The 27,059-nt window shown below is 40.1% G+C and overlaps 2 protein-coding genes across 4 annotated transcripts; one reads left to right on the forward strand and one right to left on the reverse strand.

Annotated features, from left to right (window-relative positions):
- Positions 1–1,582: 1,582 nt before the first annotated feature.
- Tmem263 (transmembrane protein 263) lies at positions 1,583–19,753 on the reverse strand. 2 transcript variants are annotated; one of them, NM_001108739.2, is given in 3 exon segments: positions 1,583–4,629; positions 11,465–11,531; positions 19,555–19,753. In NM_001108739.2, coding segments are annotated over 2 exon segments (348 nt in total). In that variant the 5' UTR covers positions 11,526–11,531; positions 19,555–19,753; the 3' UTR covers positions 1,583–4,342.
- Positions 19,754–20,035: 282 nt separating this feature from the next.
- Positions 20,036–24,875, forward strand: Fhl4 (four and a half LIM domains 4). Of its 2 annotated transcripts, none has more exons than XM_087557107.1 (2): positions 20,036–20,909; positions 23,117–24,875. In XM_087557107.1, the coding sequence occupies exon 2, from the start codon at positions 23,685–23,687 to the stop codon at positions 24,525–24,527; it is 843 nt and encodes a 280-aa protein (XP_087413233.1). In that variant the 5' UTR covers positions 20,036–20,909; positions 23,117–23,684; the 3' UTR covers positions 24,528–24,875. The 2 variants fall into 2 exon arrangements, with proteins under 2 accessions (XP_087413233.1, NP_001013190.2); NM_001013172.2 differs by having other exon boundaries at positions 20,050–20,225.
- Positions 24,876–27,059: the final 2,184 nt, after the last annotated feature.

The following is a 27,059-nucleotide window of genomic DNA, read 5'->3' on the forward strand; positions in this document are numbered from 1 at the left end:
CACACATTCATTCTGTTCCTCATTTTACAAATGAGGTTCATAGCAGAGTCCAGATTTATTAAGATCTGAATTCTCTTCAATTTCAAGAAAAGATTTTTCACCTTTCCCTGCACAGAAAAAGGAAGGAATACAAATAAATTGTAGGGGAGGGGTATGAAAACGAATTTCAAAGTTAATTCATGCTTAATTGAAATGAATGTAGCTTCCTAGAAAGCCTGAAAATCTACTGCATGTGATAAGACTTTCAGCTCTAGTGTTTCCACTTCCATTTCTAAGATAAACATACCCAGATAAAGACTGATTCACTTTCAGGTAGGTGTACAGTTTGTAACAACTGTAACACTCATTGGTTGTAATGCACAACAGTTTATGTAGTGTGCACAGCTTTTCAAATAGAATGAGAAATGCAGCCTTTATCTTCTTTTTCCATTCTCTTAGTCAATGCAAGTATCCCTCACTATCCAAATCTGCTCAGTTCCTTAGTTGGGATTGAATAGCAACAAGTGCCCAGGAAGTTAAGAATCCTTACTCTTCTACAGTAAGACTCAAAGAAAGGCACTTACCCAAAGCACTTAGGACTGTCAAGAAAAATGTTAAGACCAGATGTTGGCAGCTGTAGCCTAGTGACAGAGTGCATGCTTCACCTTGAATTCAGTCACAGTTGTATACTTGAATATATACATACGTGTGTGTTAGAGAGAGAATGTGTTTCAGTCAGTGTATCACAAGATGAGAGGCATCACTGGTCTACCTAAGAAGCAGGAGTTCATCCTCAGTGTGGCGGTGAACCTCTAGGCCTTTGTCCTGGAATCATCAGTAAGTAATGCATGCACTTTCTCACGGAAGGCCTGGAAACATTACAGGCTACAAGGTCCTCTACAGTTACCTGTCAACTGTGAAGTGGTTAGTAACAGGCAAGTGGCCAGGAATGAAGCTGTGAGAGGTCAGAAGTGGAGATAAACATCAGCACCACTTGCATTGCTGTGGCATTTAGGGTTGTAAATGAGATTGTCACAGAGAGGCAACTAAGATGTAGAAAGTGACTAATGAATTTGGAAAAGGGCAATCACTGGTTGACCTTGTCAAGAGTGACTGGTGGAGCAGGAAAGTAAGAAGGCCATGCAGAGTGGGTTGATATGGATGGAAGAGGAGGGCTTGGGACACATGTCAGCAAGGCACGTGGGACATTAGGTTTGATTCCTAGAACTCACATAAGAAATGCAGTGTGGAGTGGGCTTGGGGTCCCTGCAGCAGCAATCTTAAGTGGCTCCTTAACTGCATGCAATAGAAAAGTGTTTCCTAGGTCTCACTCCTCAGCGCTCACACTTTAGTGTGCCTAAGAACAACCCACAAAGGTTGTTAAACAGACCAAACCAACTGACAGGACAAAACCGAGACATCTGAATTTTCAGACTTTTGGTTGTGTGTTTGTACTTTATGGTTGTGTCTACATCCATATCATGTTTTTAAAAGTACCATACAAAGCCGGACAGCACTTCCTCAACTGCTGTGTAATCTCAACTTTTAAGATGATCCTGTTTACAAATGCCCTTTATTTCGTAGATCTTTATGAAACATTCCATCTTTGCAGATCATAGTCCTTTATTATCAGATTCGGGTGTTCTTTCCCATCCCTTTAATACAAAAATCCCCGCATTATGCAATCAGGTATTTTCATCTGACATTTCACTAAATACAGTATTCATGTCAACATTATTTGATCATTCAAGTGGGTCACACAAATTTATCTTCACTGTGACAAAACCCACTCAAAAAAGGAGCCGAATAGCAGAAACCTCCAGGTGCACACAACAAAGTGAACTAGTCCTGTTTAACAGGTCAGATTGCTAGTCTACGCAAATAAAGTAGAAGAGACTCAGGTGTATAGCTGTACACATCATCAAATTGCAAGTTCATCTCAGTTAGAACTACAGCTACCTGTACATCTGTACAGTTCTCTGCTATTGTTGTAAAAGCCCCTCTGAACCACATTGTACTTCAGCATTTAAGACAATTGAGAAAATTTACCACTTGTCTTTTCTATAGCAGAAAATAATTACAGCCATTTTTCCTCAAGTGATCTTAAAGACAAGCAAAGTTGAAAATAAATATGCAAGCATATAGTATACTAAGCCTACACGTAGACTAATTCAGGTACAAAGCATAGCAGAGCCTCTAAGTTAGAAATACAAACCAGCAATGAATCAAGAAATTCTTCTAAATAGCAGGACTCGAGTTCTCCAATACCATTACTTAGATCACTGAGAATTAATTTTGGAATTTAAAAAATACCATTTGTTAAGACATTTCACCAGATCTACCAACAAATGTCTCTTAAATGATATTGCATGAAATAAATGACCATTTAATTCCTTCTAAATTTAATTCAATGATTTTAAGTTTTCTATAAACATAAAGTTCCAAGAACATTTGTAGATTTGCTTGACAGTCCTGCTGTTATTTATGAATGCTTTTTAAATTTATATTTTTATCCAACTGTTGGTCCACATTACTAATAGAATCCTCTTAAAGAGTTCCCAACATTTGAACCTACATATTTGGGGGATCTTCTCCTGCTTTCAGGTACACTACATTTTGACTTATGTCAAGGCACCGCTCCCTTCCTCTTTCCAGGGAGTTAGAAGGGGCAGAATTGAGACAGACTTCTAGTTTTAGGTATAAAGAAAATTAAGATTTTTTTTCAGGCTTAGCTTATAAGATAAATGCCAAATATATTTGTCATTTATAGATTTCCATAAATGAAGCATTAAGACAAAAAGAATTGAACTTTTGAGTAACATCCTGTGAGAATGAATGAGCTATGGTAACACATTGAGACACAACATGCTTACCATCCACATTGAAACCGTCAGTTCCCTCCCTGAGCCTGGCTTGAGAAAGGGTAAGTCTACAGTACTGTGTGACAGTCTACAGTACTGCGTGACAGTCTACAGTACTGCGTTAGAGGGCTCTAAGAGAGCATGTTTTTAAGCCAGGAATAAATTTCACTGCAGATGCAGTTCAGTTGGTTCAGTACTTGCCTACTCTGCATGCCACCCTGGGCTCCACCCCCAATATCACATAAACCAAGCATGGTGTCTCATGGCTGCAATCTCAGAACTTGGGAGGTGAAAACAGAATTAGAAGCTCCAGGATATCCTCAACTACATATCCAGTTCAAGACCAGCCTGGGCTTTATAAGATCCCATCTCAAAAAAGGAAAAAAAAAAAAAAACCTGTATATGTTACTGAAAGCACTTATCTACTTTTTTTTTTTTTTTAAATTCAAAGCCAATGTATGGAGCCCGTCTCGTTCATTTGAAGAGTCAATCCTCATATATTAATGGTTGATTTTATTGTATTTTTAAAGGAATTACTATGGATAATTTAAGACATCCTAAAGAAAGAATAAGCATGAAGGATTATCTTAGATTCCTCAGATAATTATAAGAATTTAAAAATTAATATTTATGCCTTCTCGCTATGAAAACTTGCTTTGCTGAGCTAAGAGCTGTTCATAGATACTGTGGGGTGTATCAGTGATGGGAGTGCAGTGATGGGAGTGTGAACCCACCTCCTACAGCTCCGCTGTGCTTCATGTTGGCTACTCACACAGCCAACAAGCACAAGCCTACCACCGACCCCAGGAGACTCTACCTCAACACTCCTGAGATTGTTAGGGAAACTAGTTTTACAACCTTTAAAGAATTCACTGATAATTATATGAACTGCACATATTTAAGGTTATTAGAAAAGATGTTTTCTTTTGTAAGGCATCAATGATTGAACAAATAGAATGCTTATCTAACCAAAAAAACAATTAACACTATCATAAAACCATTTGTCTTCTAAACTTTTGAATTCCTGCTACTTTTCTGCCATTTTAAATAAGAATGCCTCTTGGCCTAAACCACTATAGTTATAAAAAACTAAGACATCTGAAACTATTAGGCACATCAAAGGTACAGTTTATGTAGTTCGAGTCCCTTTGTAAGGGTCAGATGAGTTACCTGGCACACTGTACACATGGGACTGTAAAATCATCTACTAAGTTGAACTTTCACATTTTTTAGTCAAACTGAAAGACTTAGAGCAAATATTTAAACATACCATATCTTCAGTTACAACTGAGCAAGTGTAACATTTTACCAGATAAAAAGCTGAACTTAAGGATGAGAAGCCTTCATACACTGTGGTAGCATTGGTCTCCTCCTGGTTTAGATGCAGCCAGTCACCAATACTTTCAACACAGCAGTTTAGCGGTTGACTTGGTTGTAGTCTGTAATTGAGCTGTTCAATGCCACTGGCATCATATGCTGTGGAGAGCAAGTGTACTCCTCTCTCAATCAGACTTGTCTTTCTTCTTTCCTGATAAGGGCACTTTGTTTACAACAGCAGACCCAACCGCTGTCACACCTCCAGCCACAGCAGACACACCTCCTTTCACCAGCCCTATTCCCATGGAAGGCACAGTTGTAACAGCTGTTTTGGTCACTTCCAGACTCTTTCCACCAATCCAAGCCACACCACCAATGGTGGCACCAACAGCTCCCTTTGTAACACTGAAGATACCTCCAGTCACACGAGACAACATGCCTGGCTGCTGCTGTGGGTGATCTTTCATTGACCCTAATGAGAGAAAATGGTATGACAGTCAAATGCAAGTCTTTCTAAGAACATTTCAAATCCTTAAGTAACCTTCTCACAACTAGCAGCTTAATCTGATAAGCTCCACTATGCTGATTGAACAGTAGGGAGCTCTTGCCTGAATACAGTTGCAGATGTCTTATATTATACCTTGGTCCACAACTAAGTCTTTTGAAGCAAGGTCTTGTTAACATAGTTCACACTTTCCTCAAACTCACAATTTTCCTACCTCTGCCTCACAAACACTGAGATGATAGGTATGCACCACCACACATAGTATTGTATAGCAATTTACGCTGAGATGAAAATCTTCCATTTTGAAGGGAAGCTGGTTAAGGTAAGACACAGCATGTTTTATTAAAAGGAAGGTAAAAGTTCCATTCTACATTGAAGCTCCTTAAGCTCGGAAAGTAAATCAGAACAGCTTCAGGAAGTTCCTGAAACTGACCTGATTCACTAGGCCTCTCCTTCTCCAAGCAGATATAAACTATATGGACTAGTTAAAGACATTCAGATAAGCTGAGGCATCTGAAAGAAGCAGAGAACAGCTGAGCTACCTGAGAGGGACACTCTTCAACCTGTTGCGCTCCCTGCAGACTGTAGAGTGCGCTCCACATTTCTAGCTTCAGTGAGCTGTCACCCACACTGGAGTGGACTTTAGTGATGCAGCTATCTTTGAATCACTTCTACTCCTGTAAGTAACCCCAATTAAACTTATTGGCTAACCAAGTTGAACTCTGGTATATCAATAGTAGAATAAGTAGACATGTATCTATATCTATGTCTTATCCATAAAAGGAATTTTTTAAAAAAGAAATATTGTAGAGACTAAACCACTTTGTATAATATAATCTTATTTTAAAAGATGCATTTTAAATGTCTCTTTGATTTGCAGTTTTGCTAATAAAATTTTACCCTAAAAAGTATGAAAAAATAAAATATAAACATATATAGCCTTCAATTTCTTATTCAATATGCAGTTACTAATTACCAAAATAATCATTTTTATATAATATGGTTCTGAAGGTACTCAGGTGATCTCTAAGGACTTTGAGGAGTGGGGACACATGGTAAAAAATCTCCTTCAAAATAATATTAAAATGACATTATCTTTTCACTTTATTCTCTCACAAATCTATAACCAAGAGTTCCAGAAATTAGATGGTGTAAAGCACAAAAGACAATTGCAAAAGCAGCTGTAGGAATGTGCCTGTCTTCTTGCCAAACAGTTATGAGGTTTATAAAAATGTACAAACAGTATCAATAGGTAACAAATCTCTTATTTGAAAGTTCTAAAATTGAGCTTTTATAAGACACAAGGCACAAATTCATCTTAAGACTTTTTTTTCATTGCTTGGAAACTTTACATTCTAACTGGGGCAGTCTTGCTGATTTTTCTAAATAGTGCACCAGGCAGGAAATAGCACTCAGAATTAACAATTGGAACTACATGATACATGCACAGCACAAGAAACTATAAGAAGAGCAAACAGCCCACAGAACAGAAGAACATCTGCCAGCTATATATCAGAGAACGAATATCCAGATTTTATTTTCTTAAAGTTCAAAAAAACTACACACACACATACATACACACACACACACACACACACACACACACACACACACACACACACACACACAACATTAACCAAAGTGTCTGATATCCTTATTCCACAGAAGCAATGTAAATTACACCTACTGTGAGATACCATCTCACCCAAGTAAGAATTGCTAGCATCAAAACTAATAAGGTCAGTTGCAGTGGCACAAGCCTTTAATCCCAACACTCAGGAAGCAGAGCCTATATCTGTGTACTTATTTTCCACCTTAACATACAATGTATCATTATGGAATTTGCAATCAAAATTGGTTCTATCTGATTTCCCCCATCAACATACCAAGTTCCAGAACAGCCAGACAAAGAGAGACCCTTGTCTCTAACAAACAGAAATTTAACTAATAGCCAATGTTGGTGAGGAAAGAGGAACCCCTGTTCATTGCTTGAAGGAATGCAAATCAGTACAGCCATTATGTGTGAAGGTCTCTCAAAAAATTGAAATAGAATTATTGTATGACCCAGCTATGCCATTCCTGGGCACATCTTCAAAGATAGCATATACCATAACATGGTATATGCATATCAATGTTCACTGCTACTCTATCTATAACAGCAAAGAAATGGAACCGGCGTGGATGCCCATCAGGGATGATATTGAAAATGTGGTATATATACACAATGAAAATATATTCAGCTGTAAAGAAAAATGAAATTTCAAAATGTGCAAGAAAATGAATGGATTTGGAAAGTATTAAGCTAGGTGATGCAAACTCAGAAAGAAGTAATTGCATATTCTCTTACATATTTGGATCCTAGCTTTAATATGCATGTGTATACAAGTAGGAGGAAATGCAGATTAGTACTAAAAATCTAAAACAGATGAAAACAGGTCAAAAGAGATGGTAAGGAAAAGGGGACATGAAGCAAAGGAACACGTGTGGCCTGGAAAACAGAAAGGAGATGAGAAAGGAAGTGGGACGTGGGGGAAGGAACATCAGCTAAAACAGATTTTGCTTAAAAATTCCATTTAGATTTAAATGTAATTTAATTTAAAAATTGTATTTAGATATGAAAACAAATATTAAAAACCAACAAAATACTACACATATAAGATATATATTTACTGCTAAATTTGTTTTTAAAACACAAATATTAAAACTACTATGCATAATAAATTTTAGGTTTTTAAATGGCTTAAAAATAAAAGACTTAATATATTAGTTACAAAATGATATAAAATTAGGGGTTGGGGCTTTAGCTCAGTGGTAGAGAGCTTGCTTAGCAAGCTCAAGGCCCTGGGTTCGGTCCTCAGCTCCGGGAAACAAAACAAAAAACAAAACAAAAACAAAATGATATAAAATTATAAACATATAGCAAAACTAAATATTAATTATAAAATTATATAAAATTCAGAGTGCTGAGACAGCAAGACTGCCTCAGTTTGAGGGTAGACGAGGCTACATAAGATGACCTTGTCTCAAGCTTAAGTCCAAGTGGATCAAGGACCTCCACATCAAACCAGATACACTCAAACTAATAGAAGAAAAAGTGGGGAAGAATCTTGAACACATGGGCACTGGAGAAAACTTCCTGAACAAAACACCAATGGCTTATGCTCTAAGATCAAGAATCGACAAATGGGATCTCATAAAACTGCAAAGCTTCTGTAAGGCAAAGGACACTGTGGTTAGGACAAAACGGCAACCAACAGATTGGGAAAAGATCTTTACCAATCCTACAACTGATAGAGGCCTTATATCCAAAATATACAAAGAACTCAAGAAGTTAGACTGCAGGGAAACAAATAACCCTATTAAAAAATGGGGTTCAGAGCTAAACAAAAAATTCACAGCTGAGGAATGCCGAATGGCTGAGAAGCACCTAAAGAAATGTTCAACATCTTTAGTCATAAGGGAAATGCAAATCAAAACAACCCTGAGATTCCACCTCACACCAGTCAGAATGGCTAAGAGCAAAAACTCAGGTGACAGCAAATGCTAGTGAGGATGTGGAGAAAGAGGAACACTCCTCCATTGTTGGTGGGATTGCAGACTGGTACAACCATTCTGGAAATCAGTCTGGAGGTTCCTCAGAAAATTGGATATTGAACTACCTGAGGACCGAGCTATACCTCTCTTGGGCATATACCCAAAAGATGCCCCAACATATAACAAAGACACATGCTCCACTATGTTCATAGCAGCCTTATTTATAATAGGCAGGAGCTGGAAAGAACCCAGATGCCCTTCAACAGAGGAACGGATACAGAAAATGTGGTACATCTACACAATGGAATATTACTCAGCTATCAAAAACAATGACTTTATAAAATTCATAGGCAAATGGATGGAACTGGAAAATATCATCCTGAGTGAGGTAACCCAATCACAGAAAAACACACATGGTATGCACTCATTGATAAGTGGATATTAGCCCAAATGCTTGAATTGCCCTAGATGCACAGAACACATGAAACTCATGAGGGATGACCAAAATGCAAATGCTTCACTCTTTCTTTAAAAGGGGAACAAGAATACCCTTGGCAGGGAATAGGGAGGCAAAGATTAAGACAGAGGCAGAAGGAACACCCATTCAGAGCCTGCCCCACATGTGGCCCATACATATACAGCCACCCAATTAGATAAGATGGATGAAGCAAAGAAGTGCAGGCCGACAGGAACCAGATGTAGATCTCTCCTGAGAGACACAGCCAGATTACAGCAAATACAGAGGCGAATGCCAGCAGCTAACCACTGAACTGAGAACAGGACCATCGTTGAAGGAATCAGAGAAAGGACTGGAAGAGTTTGAAGGGGCTCGAGACACCATATGAACAACAATGCCAACCAACCAGAGCTTCCAGGGACTAAGCCACTACCCAAAGACTATACATCCCTGGACTCTAACTTCATAGGTAGCAATAAATAGCCTAGTAAGAGCACCAGTGGAAGGGGAAGCCCTTGGTTCTGCTAAGACTGAACCCCCAGTGAACGTGATTGTTAGGGGGAGGGCGGTAATGGAGGGAGGATGGGGAGGGGAACACCCATATAGAGGGGGAGGTAGAAGGGGGAAAGGTTAGGGGGATGTTGGCCTGGAAACTGGGAAAGGGAATGACAATCGAAATGTAAATAAATACTCAAGTTAATAAAGATTAAAAAAAAAAAAAAGATGACCTTGTCTCAAAAAATACATATGTTTAACTTTATTATAATACAAAATCTTTTCCTAAAGATAATGATCGGGGAATGAGGGCACATACTTGTCAGAAGAGACCCGATCTCCAAAGAAAACAAAGAGTTGAGTCTTTTGTTTTGTTTTGAAAACAGAGTCTCACTATGTAACCCTGGCTGTCCTGGAACTCACTATGTAGACCAGGCTGGTCTCGAACTCAAAGATCTGCTCGATTCTGCTTCCTCAGTGCTGTGATGAAAGACATGTACCACTACACATGGTTAACAAGTTTTTAAAAATCAAGACACAGAAATAGAAATATACATCCAAAATATATATATATATATATTTGTAAATTTCATATAACCAGAGTATATAATAAAGTTATACAAATTGTTCTTTTAAAAAAAAAGCAAAAAGCTAAGCTAATAATTTTCAGATTATTCTACCTCTAAACTAAATTAAACCAATTACATAGTTCTTCCTCATTCATGGTATGGTGGAGGAGGGGCTCAATATGTAGCCAAGCTATGAACTTGATGTCCTCTGGCTTTTATGTCACCATGCTAGGATTACATGTGCCAGTCACCATGGCAGACAAGTGCATCCTTTAGGCTTACCTGTAAGATTTTTATTTTTATTTGTATTTATATCTTCCCAGAAATTTGATTTGCAATTAATAATATAGGAAGAAACATTCAGACAGGGAAAACAGAACTGGGAAGAAATGCAATACCTAAAGTTAGTCCAGGAATCAACATGCAGTCCCCCAAGGAGATCATTATTTATATCAAGCTTAGAGGTGGATATTAGCCCAAAAGCTCAGAGTACCCAAGATACAATTCACAGACCACATAAAGCTCAAGAAGAAGGAAGACCAAAATGTGGATGTTCCAGTCCTTCTTAGAAGGGGGAACAAAATGCTCACAGGAGGAAATACAGGGACAAAGAATGCAGCAGAGACTGAAGGAAAGGCCATCCAGAGACTGCCCCACCTAAGAATCCATCCCATATGCAGCCACCAAACCCAGTCACTATTGCTGATGCCAAGAAGGGCTTGCTGACAGGAGCCTGATATGGGTGTCTCCTGAGAGGCTCTGCCAGAGCCCTACTGATACAGATGAGGATGCTTGCAGCTAATCATTGGGGACCCCAACGGAGGAGTTAAAGACTGAAGGAGATAAAGGGGTTTGCAAACCATAGGAAGAACAACAATATCAACCACCCAGATCCCCCAGAGTTCCCAGGGACTAAACCACCAACTAAAAAGTGCACATGAAGGGACCCATGGCTCCAGCCACATATGTAGCAGAGGATGGCATCAATAGGAGGAGAAGCCCTTGGCCCTGTGAAGGTTCATTTCCCCAATATAGAGGAATGCCTGAGTGGAGAGGTGGAAAGGGGTGGGTAGGAGGGGGAGCATCCTCATAGAAGCAGGGAGAAGAGGATGGGAGAGGGGGGAACTGGGAAAGAGGATAACACTTGAAATGTAAATATATAAAACATCCAATAAAAAAAAATAAAGCCTATACCAAAACTACAAGTAAATTAAGACGACAGTCATTTTCTGTACAGAGTTAGGACACCAGGGGAGAGGAGACAATAGTGTTTCCAAGACTTTTAGAAGCAAATAAGAGTAACTCATCTCAATTTTCAAGCTAAAGTAGTTAGGATTCAGAAAGACAAATTAAGCAGAGCCCAAGATCATATATGAACATAGAGAGCAGTATCAATTATACCATAATAAATGATAAGAATTTTTTAACTCAAATCTTCAATTAGGTGTGTTCATATTCAGGACATCAAAAAACAGTTCATCGTGTACCTCCCACACTTCTGCAAATAAGAAGATGCTTATGCTTGAGAAATGGCCTTAACGTACGACAAGATAATAAGCCTTAAGTAATAGAAATTGTGTTTCTACACACCAAGGTCTGTATTTTCTTATTAAAGGCTCAATTATTTTTGGAATATGTCCATTGACCATATAAAGGCTATGATTCTTTAAATTTAATTTTGTAAAAGGATCAGCTATTTAATTTACTACCATATTCCTTCCATTCCTAGTGTTGGGTACATGCTTACCTTCTGGGGGTTCATCGCTAAGGTAAGAGGGGATTTCTTGATTTTTATCTGCCTGATTCATGATCACCTATAAAACAAAACATATTTCAGAGTAAGACTACCACTTCTTGCAGGCTGTGTTAAATCAACTTAATTGTATTTAGATAAAGAACATTTTAACGTCCGCACCAGAGAGTAACTCATCCTATCTCCTATTGAAACTGTACAGTTTACAAAAGCCCTGAAATTACACCAAGGGACAACAAGGGACAACATCCACCTTATCAGCAGCACTGACGAAGAGCAGAGTGCTGACACAGCTTCCCTTCGTTGTTTCACTGTGGCACTCCAACCCAAACAGAACATTGCTGAGAAAAGAGAGCTGGACAGTAATAAAAAGCAAGGAAAATAAGACCCTCCTCTGAACACATAACACACCTCGTCTGAATCAGTAAGACATGAGTGTTTTGTGTCTCTTATAGTTATACACAGAAATAGTGGAAGAATTGAAAACCTGTGGAAGTACATAAACTATGATTAATTCTCAGTAAAGATAGGAAAGAAATTTAAGAACTTAATACTCTACTAAGAAAAAGAAAATATGGTTAGAATTCTAGAATTCCTTTTCCAAATTCCTTTATAATCTGAAAATATTCTTTAAAAAAAATAAACATGACTAAGTAAAGGCAAGACAAAACTGACCTAAACCTGACTATATGATATCTTGCTTGGACAGAAAACTAGGATTGTGATTCCAGCAGTCAAATAAATATTTTTCCTGTGTCTCTAAGGCCTTACAATCAACCAAGTGTTGCCCATGTCTCTAAGGACTAAGTTATTGTATCCATGCATAAACAACAGATATTCTAAAGGATACTGTGCAGATGGTGAGCAGATGGCTCAGTCAGTCAAGTGCCTACCACACAAACACTGAGAACTTCAGGTCTGAGTCCCAATACACACTTTAAAAGAAAAAACTTAGAATCTGGTATCTGCTTGTACCCAGACGTGCTGAGGAAGCTGAAGGTCTGTGAGGCTTCAGCGGGAGACCATGTCTCACAGACAGTAAGACGAAGCGCTGACTGGAACACAGCAAATGCTCGCCTCTGGCTCTGCATGCACTCAGATGCATGTGCTACCCACCCGCAGGCCATCTTATACACGCAAACGTGCACACACAGACACAAAATGAAGACTGTAAAAAGGCATTGTGAGAATGTACGGTGAACTTTAATACACTGATTAGCAAGTAGTGATTAAGTACCATCTAAATCACTAAACCCTGTTCCAGGTACAAAGGGCACTGCACAGGGCACTAGTCACACTAGTTGGGGAGGATGATATATTAACACTATAGTATATGTCAACAGTGCTAAAAGCTATCGACCTGGAGGAATGGAAAAGAAGAAAATGTGGTGTTCTAAATAGAGAATCTGTGAAGGTTCCATTTCAGGTGCATCCCACAAGAGGAAAAGCATCAGATATTTAAATGAAGAGTCCTCAAAAAGGAAAAACAGCAAGAAAAAGGGCCCTGGTGAAAGCTTACCAGGAGCAGCAAGAAACAGAGCTAATAAAGAATGGAGAGACTACATCAAAGGGCAATAAGAGATGGAATCCCTAAATGTGGTCTGCAGCATACAAGCCCCTGCAGCCAATGGTGGAGACTGGCTTTTAGCAGAGTGAGTTGGAGAACCAGTGAGACACACTGACAGGGTAAAGAGGTGTTCTGGTTTACAGTTTTAAATATTAAAACAGGTGTGGGGGCTCAGGCCTGGAATCCTAGCACTCAGGAAGTTAAGGCTGGAAGACCTGGAGTTCAAAGCAATCCTAGGCTACCCAGCTATGTCCTACCTAAAAAAATAAAGGAAGGAGGAAGAGGAGGAGCAGGAGGGGGAGGGAGGAGGGGAAGGTACTACTTTCCCGACTACTGAGGAAAGAACACAGGGTAGGAAAGCTCAAGCAGAAGCAGAGAGACCTGTCACACTGTATTTCAACAGTCCAAGCTGAGAAACCAAGGAAAACTGAAGACGGGTATAGGTGGCAGAACAGACTGTAAAAATAGAGACTTTAAAAGGTAATTTTAATTGTATGTAATACACCTTGCTATACCTTTACAACCTAAATCCTAAACAGACACCAGTGGGCCCTAACATCCACCACATAAATCATGTAGTGGTAATTATTTTTCGGTTGCTCTGGTAAAAGTGCTGACTCAAGGCACTAATCTGCCCTACCTTGTGAATTTAGCACACCATTTCATATGATTAAAGAAGTAACAATAAACGTATGTAATCTTGCACAAAAAGAAACAAAAGAATATCAGTTGGTTCTTTGTTCCAAGTCAAAATTCTCAAGTAATTTGACTTAATTAGAAAACTTTCTCAAACTAGAAAGCTACGTTTATTTCTATTTATATCTATAAACATGGTAAAACATAACAAATTATGCTGCATAGTGTCCAAGACTCTAGTTTTAGAAAGCCTAAGTTTGAATCCCCACTGATATAAAATATAAGACAAAGGAAAAATAACTTTAAGAGATTTAAAATAGAAACTAAGATATTCCAGCCCTAACCCTAAAATGAGAATATTATTTAACAGATTCTAAAGCAAAACATGCAGAAAATCCTGGGAAAATATGTGTGTTCCTTCTGTGGGGGGAAAAACCTATTATATGGCCATTTTCTTCTCCTAACAGACTGTTACTTTGGGAGAATTCTGTGTAAACTCTTCATTACATTCCGCTATAGAACACACAAATCTATAAACATATACCTATATACATAGAAACTCATGGTCAATTGCTGATGGCCGACATGATCAATAAAAGTTATGATAATCTATATAGAAATGCAAAAGTTATATGCATACTGACATCCCCCCCTTTCTTAGGCGGAGTCTCCTATGTGGCCAAAGCTGACCTGAAACTCAAACACTGCCTCGATCTCACAAGTGACGGGAACATAGGCATGTGCCCCCACTCCCAAGTTCATCTTATATATTTTAACTGGAATTCAAAATATATGAGAATGTGATTTGTGATTCCAACCATACTCATTTCAAGTGTCCAACTTGCAAATTCCCTGCTAATGGCTTTATATTTTCCATCTACTAAAGAACCTTTGCTCCCCAAGAGATGGAGTTTTTCTGCACCACAACCCTGGAGGTCCTAGAACTTGCTTTGTAAACCAGGCTGACCTCAAACTCACAGAAATCCATTGCCTCTGCCTCCCAAGTGCTTGGATTAAAGGCAAGTACCACCACCATGCCCAGCTAGAGAACACACACACACACACACACACACATACATATACATATACATATACATATACATATATATATATATACATATATATATATATATATATCTTACATCCAAAATAGAATACTACCACTTCTTATAGGTCACAGTTGCCTTATAGACATAGACATTAATCTAAACAACATGAGCTGACTCTATCCTTCTGTGGATAGGCAATAAAGAAACCATGTGCAGAATAACAATGCCGTCTGTGCTTTAAGAAACTAGCTATGATTTGTCTATCACCAGGTAGGGAGTCTCTGCTACAAGTTTTCAATACCATTAATTCTGTCATGCTTTCCTTATTGTGAAGGACTATATCCCCACAGGTCCTTGAGCCAAATTAAACCCCTCCTCCTTTAAAAAGCAACTAGCTAAAAGTCTTTAGCACATATAAGGGAACACCAGCAGAGTGAATTGAATAGACAGACTATAGAAAGCCTTTGCCAACTAGACATCAGAGGACTAATATCCAGACTATATATAAAAATAAAACACCAAAAGAACAAATAGTATAACCAATAAGGTGGGCAAGTGAACTGAACAGCTACCAAAAGAACTACAAGTAACCAATATATGCATTAAAAAGTACTCAATATCCTTAGTCACCAAGGAAATGCTAATCAAAACTGTAGATTCCTTCTCACACCAATCAGAATGGCTATCTTCAAGAAAACAAAAACAAATGCTGTCAGGATTAGGAGAGATTAAGAGAGTCATATAAGGGTTGGGGATTTAGCTCAGTGGTAGAGCGCTTGCCTAGGAAGCGCAAGGCCCTGGGTTCGGTCCCCAGCTCCGGAAAAAAAAGAACGGGGGAGGGGGGGTGGGGGGGGTGGTCATATAAGTATCTCCTCTAGGAAAGCACTCTCTACTCTGCCTATCTTTTTACTTTACTTTGATTTCTTCATAGCTTAATATCTATACTATATGTATCCCTATTAGAATATAAGGCCTGTGAGAACAAGGGTTTGAGCTTTCTTCACTATTTCATCTTCAAGTCCTTAACGTCTGATATAGTCAAATACTTGAATTTCTGTATAAAGCCAACTTGGGTATTAAAACAAGCTTATCAGGAAAATCTAGTTGGTTAGATTTCTAGAATGAGCAACTAAGTATGCAGAAATGATCATCAAGATGGTATACATTTAAAAAAACATTTCATTGAGGGGCTTCTAAACAAGTTGTATTTTAGAGACCTTCAAAACATCCACAGACGTTATACGAGATGCCTTCAGGGAATCCACAGAAGTATTCACTTGGCAATTGTACTTAAGAAGCTGAGACAGTCTGAGACAAGTTGAGGTTTACAATGGCTTTAAGTGATGAGGTAATCTATGGAGGGTGGGTGACATGCTCATTATATTGGATGGACTTACACCTTCATTAGATGGTAGTTAAGAGTCAGCTCAAGAAGAGAATTAAGCAAAAACAAACCTTCAAATGAATAGTCAGTATTCATTGAATAGTATAAATTCATAGAGAGCAAGAAAGGAATTTGTAAGATTCCTAAAGTTTCCTACAAATTTAATGCAGGCATTAAAACAACCTATCAAGATCAAGTACTAGAAGTATTAATTAAATCAGATTAGTATAAAAGACTAGTATCAAATGATCTGGTTATTTTTACGATGCACACAAAAAGATTGAATCCTAAAGTTTTAACTAAAGTTGCAAGTAGGAACCCAGGTGTCCTGCAACCCTGTAATCACAGCACCCTGGAGACTGAAGCAGGGCTGTCATGAGCGAGGTCAGCTTGGTGATGCAGTGAGCTCTAGACTAGGCAAAGTTAGAAAACAAAACTGTTATCTCAAAAAGAAATAATATAAAAACTTACCCCTTTGATAAGAAAAATATTTATTTTATGTGTTTGGCCTATGTGCACAAATGTATGTATGTGCACCATGTGCATACACTGCCCATGAAGACCAGAAAAGGCATTCGACCCTTGAGAACAGGAGTCACAGTTGATTGTAAGCCTCTGTGTGGGTCCTGGGAGTTGAACCCCTAGTCCGCTACAAGGGCAGCCAGTTCTCTTAACTACTCAGCCATCTCTCCAGCCTGCCAAATTATTAATTTGTGTACAATGCATGTGTTCTAAACTCACCGAGCCATTGGTTTAACATACACAAACCCTCCTAACCTGTGTCCTGTTATGCATTTAAACAATACAGGTACTGCTCTCTCCTAAAACTCATTCAAGTGGGAATACACTGTTTAAGCAAATACTTTGATCATTCCTTAAGAAGAAAAATATATTAATATATTTCTGCTTTTTAGGAGCTCATGATGCATACAAGTTTCTAGTTTTAAAAAAAGTTTTCCTAAAGAAGGCACTGATGGCAACAGCCTTTAGATCAAAGCAAAGGACTTCCTTTATTTTACATACATAATTAGTTTAATCTTTCAGTCCTGGCATGGATAAACCATTATAATATCAACAATAAAAGACTTCTTTAATACAGACTGTATAACATGATAGCAAAAATGGGAAAGGGATAATTCTTATCTAGTACAAAATAATACAGCAGCTGGCAAATATATTGAGCAAATATCAATACCACTATTCCCTGGAGGGGAATTTACTCCAATAATAGAAACAAGCAACCAAACACCTGTTGGAAACCTTTCCTTCTCTTACATGTGTGGGTTTTTTAAGAAAAAGTAAAACCACCGATGCCGTTTGTGGGTTTCAGGAACATTTTATATACAAACTTAATTTTAGGTCACAAAGAAAACAAGATCGAAAAAAATGGTTTTTTTTAAAAACCCTCTAAAACTAAAGTAAGTTAACAGTAAAAAGCTCAATTACAAAATATAGTGTGCAACACTTTACCTTGGAAGTCACTTTAAACATTTGTTACACAAGTAACAGGCTTCCTATATAGGAAAAAGACTAAGCTAGGCATGGTGGCTGGCCCATAATCTCAGCCCTCATGAAGCTACAGCAAGATCAAGGTCAAGGCCAGCCTAGCTCTAGAATGAGAATCTATCTAAGGAGGGAGGAATTCTTCCCCATGTGCTATATGGAAACTGGCATGTTCTCATTCCTTCGCCAATTAACTCTGAGGCATGTCAAAAGTACACACATACTCACAAGCAAGACATCACCTGCTGGTCTTTATGTTTCTGCAGCTAACAATACTGACCACTGCTTGTATAAAAGGCGGCTCCTGCCATAAGTTAACGCAAATAGACTTCAAGCAAGGCACTGAGTTTGGCAAAGAAGAAAAATTCATCAATGAAAGTTTAAAAATCCCACACAAAGTGACAAAAATTGAGTCTCAAAGGAGAAATTTTAAGTATTTTTCTTAAAAGAAACATGAAATAGGATTAAAATATTCTGCCAAGCCCCAGAACCAGTACTTCTGTCATCCTCACTAAAATACACTTAATCTGTCCAATAGATCCTGGCATCCCTACTTTGTGCCAGATCTTATTGAGACAATGAGTGAACATACATAAAGACCATACTCTTAATGTGTGTAATCTGATACAATATCATCAGAATGGAGGAAAAGGGCAGAGACTCAAGGACTGAAACAGGAAAAGTCAACATTCCCAGAAGTTAAAAAAAAAAAGTTATTGAACACTTAACTTTTGAATTTACATGTAAAAATCACTTCAACTTTTCAAATGATGTTTTCATTGAACTTAGTTTCTGGTATAAGTGCTATCACAAAGAACAAAAAGATGAAAGTGAAAAATGAAAGCAGACATATATGAGTTTATTATACGTTGCTAAAGCAAGAATGGAAAACACACTTACCGGTTGGTGTGATAGCCCTTGAGCGACAACTAGAAGTTTCAGGCACTAACCAATAGCAGATACAAATACCCACAATGTTTCCTTTGGATTAGCAGCGTTCACAAGATACAAAAGACACAATCAAGTAAGATTTTGCTTCCTAGTCTAGGTGTTTCTAACTCTTCCCAGCAGCCCTAGCTCCCCCTCATTGATCCACCTTTAGTCTTTAGGCACAAGCAAGTCTTTCTTTTTTTCCTTAGCAAAGGAGTGACGTGGCAGGAGAGGCAGAAAATGACCCTACAGGCTGGTGCTGACTTGGACACCTCCTTCCTCCGCCCCTTCGTTGTCCACCCAGCACACCCTAGCTCCTGCGGAATTCCAACGTAAGACCGGCTTAAGAGAGGCGATCCAATTTGATCCGGAGTGGAAGCTCTGGGGCTAGTCTAGATGCTGTTTGTTCATGGCAGGCTCGGGGTCGGGTTGAGCCAGGGGTCAGCAGTGACTGCACTGGAGGCTGCTCCAGGACTCCCCAGTGGCTTCTTGACACTGTCAGCGCCCCCACTTCATTCCCACACCTGCGGGTTTAGAACAGGCGTGGGAGTGGAGTTCCCGATTTAGGAAGAGCAGCGGGAATCTCCGCTTGGAGCCGAGCCCTGTGTACTTGAACCCACCGGGACCGTTTATCAACAGGTCAGAAGTTAAGTGGGGCAAGGAAGCTGGGCTCCTCCTCGGATGCCCCATCTCCTCCTCCGCGCCAGCCTGACGCTCAAGGCAAGAGGTCGGACCCAGGCTTCCAGGAGCGACTCCCCTAAACTGCTAACACCGCGTCCGCAAACTCGCGGACCCACTGGGGTGACCCCATACCTCCGTACCCCCCCCAACGACTCCCGCCCATCCCCCTACCGTTCCGTGTCCCCCAAAAGGCCAGGCTGGAGCGGCCAGGCCCCAAGTCGCGCAGGTGAGGTGCAGATGGGGCTAACGGAAAGGGCCTGGAGTGCAGCCAGCCAGGCCAGCGTCCCTCCAGTCCTCCGGGCCCCGACCCCCGCCACGGGACATACTCACTCACCGCGGGATCGGGGCCGGGAGCTGCGGCCCGGCGGAGGGAGCGGTGGCACCGAGGACAGCAGAAGCGGCCGGGACAGCAGAGGCCCTGACGCGGCCAGGGGCGGCTACGAGACCCAGATGCTCTCCTCAGGCTCAGGAGTCGGAAGACTCTCCGTTCGAGGAGGTGGAGGCGGCGGCGGCGGCGGCGGCGGCCTCTGGCTGCGGACGTGGCGCCTGACGCGACCCGCCCCCTCCGCAGCCTCCGGAGCTCCCGCCTCCTCCCGCGCCTCGGGTTCCGACGCGCACGCGCGCTCGCGCCCCCGGGCCCCCTCCCGCGCCCACCGGTCGCTCGGCGCGCGCAGCCGTCCCAGCAGCCCCGGGCCCGCCTGCGCGCGCGCCCCCCCCGGGGTCTCCCCGCCCCCTCCGCCCCGGCACCCAATCAGAGCGGGCGAGGGGCGCTGCCGGGTGAGGCGCGCGCCTCCGGCCTCGCCCGAGTCTCCAGCCTCTCTGTGGGCTCGAGGGAACTAACGGTTATGGGAATTTAGAACTTCTCCCCTGAGGAGGGCGGCATGGTCGCCAGTGTCTCCCTCTCCATCGCCCAAGGGCTTCAACCTTTAGCTGCTGCCCTAAGGGAGTGACGGGCAGGGCCTTCAGTCAGCCGTTCTCCACGGGGCGCCCTGCGAGCTTAATAGGGTGAGGCGAGGCCTAGTGGGCTTTTTGTTGTTGTTCTTTCCTACAACTGGACTCCTCGAGCATAGAAATCTGTCAGGTTTGCCCTCATCCCACAGCGGGTGCCCAGGCCTTTCAGGGTACCTAGAATTTTGGTAACGAAAAAGGTTGGTTCATCAATGTGAGAAAAGAACTGGAAAGGCAGGAAAACTGTCACTTCCTAACTGGGGCTTCTTCAGGTCTCGAACCCTCCACGTTCTTTCCAGCCTTGGGCCGGGAGAAATTCCTGGTGGGGTCCTGTAAAGTGTTGAGCAGCCTAAGAGGATGCTGTCTGGGAAGTCCTGTGAGTTCAGGCTTTCCTCTGCTTCAGGTGGGAAGCAGGATAGTGAGCTTCCAAGGGGGCTTGTAATAGCTGCCTAGGGAGGCTGTTGGGAAGAAGAGGAGGAGAGACATGGTGGAAAGGCTACCTGACTAGATAAATGCTATTAGCTTTTCCTTGACTCTCAACATCTTAAAAATGATAATAAATCCACCCTAAGCTTTTTGAGAGGACAAAAAGAGACTGTGGGTGTAAAGAGGCATTATAAACTGAAATCGTACCAAAATGGGAGATTTTTCTTTTCACAACCTAATTACCAACTGGAAACATACACGGGGCAGAAGATCTCAATTTTTAAGTGAAAGTAACCAGCGTGGTGTAACTGGATAGTAAGTGTTGACAAGTCTCAGAAAAGGGATGCTAACAAAAAAATCCTGAGAGGGAGCTAACCTTGCTTCAGTTCTTAAATAGAATGAACTAGAGCATGGCTTCAGCTTAACTATTATAAATCAATGAATTAAACCCATTCAGTCCACCGTGATGAAATTACCATGATAATCTTGTGTCACAGAATTTAAAAGGGAATGCAGATCTTATCACTTCACTATGAGATGGATGATTAGGAGAGCCTGAACTGTGTTAGAACTGAGTATCTGTCTTTTATTGTCACAGACTCCTGAATTCTTAATAGGACTTTAAGGATTTTTTTTTTTAGAACTTTCTTTCCAAAGTGACTTACAGTTTTCCTAGTAATTAAGGTTATAATTCAAAGCAATGGTTTATTCTGTTTCCTGAACCAATGAAGGTTCTGGGGAGCTTTGGGCTCCTTCTGAAACTACAAATACAGGTAGTCCCGTATTTCTTATAGATCTGACACCAGTCATTTCTTGCTGTCTCAGTTTCCTTACCTATAATAATGGAACCAGGGCTGGAGAGATGGCCTAGTTGTTAAGAGCACTCACTGCTTTTCCAAAGGTCCTGAGTTCAGTTCCCAGCACCCACATGACAGCTCACAACCATATGGTACCATCTCTTTAAAAAGAAGAGCATCCCAGTCCGTTCCAAACCACTCTTGTCTAGATAAGAATAAGTATGTTGATCTTGACTGAATTGTTTCTATCTTGATGCTATCTTGACTTCAGATACCTCGATGCAACCAGAAGGAACCTCAATGAAATTAGGCCCTATTTATTTTATAGGCTGACCTCCATTATAGTTCTTGATTCTAATACTGTAATATCTTTATTTCTAGATATTTTTAAATGTCTTCAAATAATAAGTTCTTAATGCAGTGACTTAGGGCAAAAAAAATCTTGTAGTATATTATAAATTATAGCTGAGGTTATGACTCAGTTTAGAGCACTTGCCTAGTATTCTCCAGTCTGTACCTCCACCACCTAAAAGAAAGTTAATTCTAGTTAAGTCTTAAGTGCCTGAATTGTTCTCTAATTGGTTACATTCAGAGAGTTAGTTACCTTATTGAGACCCTAGAGTAATTAGAAGTGACATTGCTTAACGGATTAGGGTAGTTAAAATGTTAAGACCAGAAAGTAGCAAGACAGAAGACAAACTGTGAAAGCAAAACACAGATTATTATGCTGTAGCACTGAAGCTGAGTGGTCCAACCCGCTGCCCAGTATAGGAAATTGATCCAGTTCTTTGCATAAATAATTCCCTTTGTTGAGTTGTCATCATCTTCACAGTATTTCTATTGAACTGTTTATGACAAATCAGTGTAAAGGTAACACATTTTTATGTTCACTTTGTTATATATATATATGTATATATATATATATATATATATATATATATATATATATATATTATAGGCTACCATCAATGTAAATTATAATACTTTTCTATTCCCACATTCTTACTGGTTTCCAGGTGTAATTACTTGAACTGTTTTGCCTTTCCTTGACCCACTATCCTTTTTCATGTATAGTTTATTCGACACCACTGTTAGTCTGTGTCATCTCATTTCTTTCAATAATGAGGCAAGCGCTATATTCTATATTCATACAAAGAAACTGAAGCAGATAAGTTAAACAATGCAGTCTAGCCTCACAACTGTTGAAGATAAAATTCTACAGTCCAGTTTTGTGACCACAGCCCAAGTTCTAAACCATCATATTATTGTTTGACATGAACCCTCTCTATATAAACCAGAGTGATCTTGAACTTGCTGTCTAATCCAAGCTGGCCTCAAACTTTGATCTTTCTACGTTCTGGGCTTAAGGTAAAGCCACTGACTCAAAGCACTATATTCTAAGACAGAAAAGCAGTCCCTAAAATCTAGCAAATGGTCCACTGCTATCAGGAGGCTATAAAATTGCTAGGAGCTGGCTTGATATACCTAGGCCTTGGTATTTTCCAGTTAAGTCCAACAGCATGAGGCAAAGCTACTTAATCATTAATGGTCAAAAAAGTAAAAAAAAAAAAAAAAGATGACTTTCTAATATTTGAACCTGAACAAGATCATGAGTACAATCTAAGTCGCCAAATGGAATATACAAAATGAAAATGACAACTAGTAAATGGCTATTGCTTCCTCACCAGTTACAGTTTTACTCATTCTAGCCTTTCCTCTTTATAGGTAAAATCTATGAAGATAACAAACATACAATCACTCCTGATTCAACACGACAGTAAGGCAAGAAGGTTCTAATTCCTTAACTCTCCATCAGAGCATCTAACACAATCCTAAATCCTAATAGCCCTGCCTTACATCCTATTACTGAGATGCCATGCGATTCACTGTGATGTGCGTTCTCCATTTCTCCAATGAGTGATGATCACAGCCTGTTCAGCTTGCAGGAATTCTTGGTGATTTTTGGCTAAAGTGTGTTAGCAATTCTTTCTGTGTTATCTGTACCATCTGATTCTATGGCATGGAAAGCATGCTGTTAGGTAGAAGATAGACATGAGTAGTGGAGCTAGGAAGAGTGGTCCTAGAAGACAGCCCACAACATCTTCCTGTTTGTACAGCCTAATAATCCCAAACTACAAGCTTCATATCCATCACCCAGCAGACAGCCTAAACTACTATGTATGAGCAAGTATCTCCAGATAACAACTGATAGCTGTTCTCAACTATATCCAACTCATCCCAAATACATCCTATTCTCTGCTCATCCAGCGTGAGGTCCCCCATAGAAGATACCATGTCTGAGTTCAAATGCCACCATTGCCGGGAATCCTTGCAAGGTAAAAAGTATGTGCAGAAGGATAACTTCAACTACTGCGTGACATGCTTTGATGCACACTGTGCCAATATCTGTGTGGAATGCAACAAGCCCATAGGTGCAGACTCCAAGGAGGTGTGTTATAAGGAGCGATTCTGGCACAACACCTGCTTCAAATGTTCCAAGTGCCTTCAACCCTTGGCTACTGAGACCTTTGTGGTCTGGGACAACAAGATCCTGTGCAATAATTGTGTCAGTCAACAGGCCTTCCCCAAGTGCAAAGGGTGCCTCAAGGATATTAAGCAAGGAGAGCAGAGTGTGGAATACAAAGGTACCATCTGGCATAAAGACTGCTTTGTCTGCAGCAACTGCAAGGAAGTCATTGGAACCAAAACTTTCTTCCCTAAAGATGAGGGATTCTACTGTGTGGCTTGCTATGACATCTTGTTTACCAAGTATTGTGTGAAATGCAACAAGCCCATCACATCTGGAGGAGTCAGTTACCAGGATCAGCCCTGGCATAGTGAGTGCTTTGTATGTGTTAACTGCTCTAAGGAGCTGAGTGAACAGCGTTTCACTGTTATGGATGACAAGATTTTTTGCGTGGATTGCTACAAGAACTTTATAGCCAAGAAGTGTGCTGGGTGCAAGAACCCCATCACTGGGTTTGGTAAAGGCTCCAATGTGGTGACCCACGAGACAAATTCCTGGCATGACTACTGCTTCAACTGCAAAGCCTGTTCTGTAAATCTAGCCAATAAGCACTTTGTGTTTCATCAAGAGCAGATATACTGTCCTGACTGTGCCAAAAAGCTAGCTTGACAAGGGCTCCTATCCTGTAAAATGGCATTTGAACCATGCTTTTTGTCTTTCCTGTTTCTGTGCTGCACCAACCACAGGGGATGAGTGAGCTTTCACCTCTGTGGTGCTACTCCTCTGTCTTTTCTGACATGTTATAGTATTACTCAGCTAAGAACACACAGTGATTGCATTAGGATTCAACAACCTTGCAGCACAGAATCATGTCTCTGTTGTTGCAATGGAAAACAAGTTAGATTGAGTCTACCATGTGAGATCAGAAAAGTGCTAACCATATAGCCACATGATGTGAGAATCATAGGCAATAAACCTTCCACTGAGATGTTCCAGAAAATAAACATTTTGAACTTAGCCATAATTCTCAGCTGACCTTGTCTACATACTAACGTTAGATTGGTCCATATGGATTATTTTCTTCTGCATGTTTCTTATAAATCACAAAAGTGCTAACCATGTACCCTATAATGTAAGCAAGAACCATAGGTGTTCCTATTTTAGAACATGGAAGACAATTTAAACAATATAAGCTGATCTAAGAAAACAAGCCTGTGTCAAAGCATCTTAACAATACTTCTAGAAGCTTACAAAACTAATCCTATATTTTTTTAAATTAATGATATTTTTGTTTAATAGTGAAATAGTTTGAGTTTGGAAACTTGCATGACAATATCTGAGTATTCCCAGACAGCCATGCAGTTTAGAGATTCATCCTGAAGAAGTGACAAACTAAATGGGTAGCCAAGAAATGCAAAGCCATCATCAACATTAATAAGACATTTCAAAGTCAAGACAAATTGAATCCCTTGTAAGAGTTGTTGTCTGCCCTTGGCGCATATATTCAAGAAAACTGCAAAGTTCCTTATGATCTTAGGACTTTTTCTTAAGTGGTTAGTTAGATCTCTGGGGATATGAGTCAGCTACAATCCTTCATAGGTGATCCTTGGTTACCCTTCCTATTTCTATAAAATAGAGGATTGCCCAGCAACTAACTGTATTCTCTGTTGTGATGTTACGTATGTAATAAGACAGTGTCAAAGTAAATGAAAATGAGAGTACCTATCATGTTTTTCTAGGGTGGTTATAGATGCTGATGTCACATTTTGTTAGTAGCTGTTATTTAACATTTCAGGGCAGCCTTACAAAAGAAAGGGAAAAGAGCCTCAGCTCTCATCCTGAGACTTCATCGCTACCACAAAAATGTCTTAACTGACAGGCATAAGGTCAATCATTAACCTCAAAAAGTCTCAAAAAGAAGGTAACCGAAACACAGCTAGCTCCTGGTAGCTATGTCTCCTCATGTTGCCTTTCTGTGATTATATGTCCTTTGAGTTGCAAGTAGATTGTTCCCGCATTATCAGAGACTGGAGTGCTGCATTGTAGACTCACTTATGGGCACTATCTCCCCCATATCATCCAACTTTTGCTCTAGACTCTAGGATAATGCTTCTCAACCTATGGGTAAAATGACCTATTTTTGCAAAGGTTACCTATAATCTCCAGAAAAACATTTATATGATAATGTAACAGTAGTAAAATTACATTCATGAGGTAGCAACAAAAATGACTCTATGGCTGGGGGTCACCAAAACATGAAGAGCTATACTAAAGGTATTAGAAAGGTTGAGAACCACTGTTCTAGAGGATCATGAAAAGAAGTAAAGTACTCTGCAAGGAAATCTTGTTGAGCATAATTTTGCAAAGAAAGAGAATCACCTTATGTCTTACATTCTTGTCCTATTGCTGTGATATAAAGCTGACAAAAGCAACTTGAGGGAGAAAGGGCTTTTTCTAACAATTGAGTACATTGTATCAAGGAAGTCAAGGCAGGAGAAGCTTGAAGTAGCCAGTAAAATCAATGCTTTCTCCATTTTACATAGTCTAGGATCTCCTGCCCAGTGAGTGACCCTAGTCACAGTTAAAATGGACCTTTCTACATATATTAATATAAAATAATCCCTTACTCATGCCCAAGGATATTCTAGATCCTGTCTAGTTGATCATTACAACTTACCTCACTGATAGACCACCCACCTTATAAAAATATATAAATGTCTCCTCAAAATCTACCCACTAGGCTGTTACCTGTCCCTATTGGGTACATCTTACTAAACTATCTGTAATGGTAATTTTGGCTACATTACTTTGACTCCTGATGGGTCTCGTGTGCACCCACCCAGGAGCTATCTGGATTCAAGAATTAAAAAGACACACACACACACACACACACACACACACACACACACACACACACGTTAATTTGAATATGCCTTGACTCAAAGGCTGGGCAGTTTTAATCCTCTACCTGTCTAACATACATTTCCTTCCAGTACTCCTGGCTCAATACCTTCTAAGTATGTTTTATCTTGGCCACCTTATTACCTTCTGGGCAGTCGACTAGTCTTTGCTGACCAAGAAGCTTCTGGTCAGTCCTTCCAGGGGCCACATTCCTTCTCACATTTCGGATTTTTCCTCCTGCAGCTCTAAATCTGACCCATCTCCCTCCAAATCATGGCAATTCTCTCCTTCCTTCCCCAG

The sequence above is a fragment of the Rattus norvegicus genome, chromosome 7 (genome assembly GCF_021556685.1).
Source record: "Rattus norvegicus strain SHRSP/BbbUtx chromosome 7, alternate assembly SHRSP_T2T, whole genome shotgun sequence".
Lineage (NCBI taxonomy): Eukaryota > Metazoa > Chordata > Mammalia > Rodentia > Muridae > Rattus > Rattus norvegicus.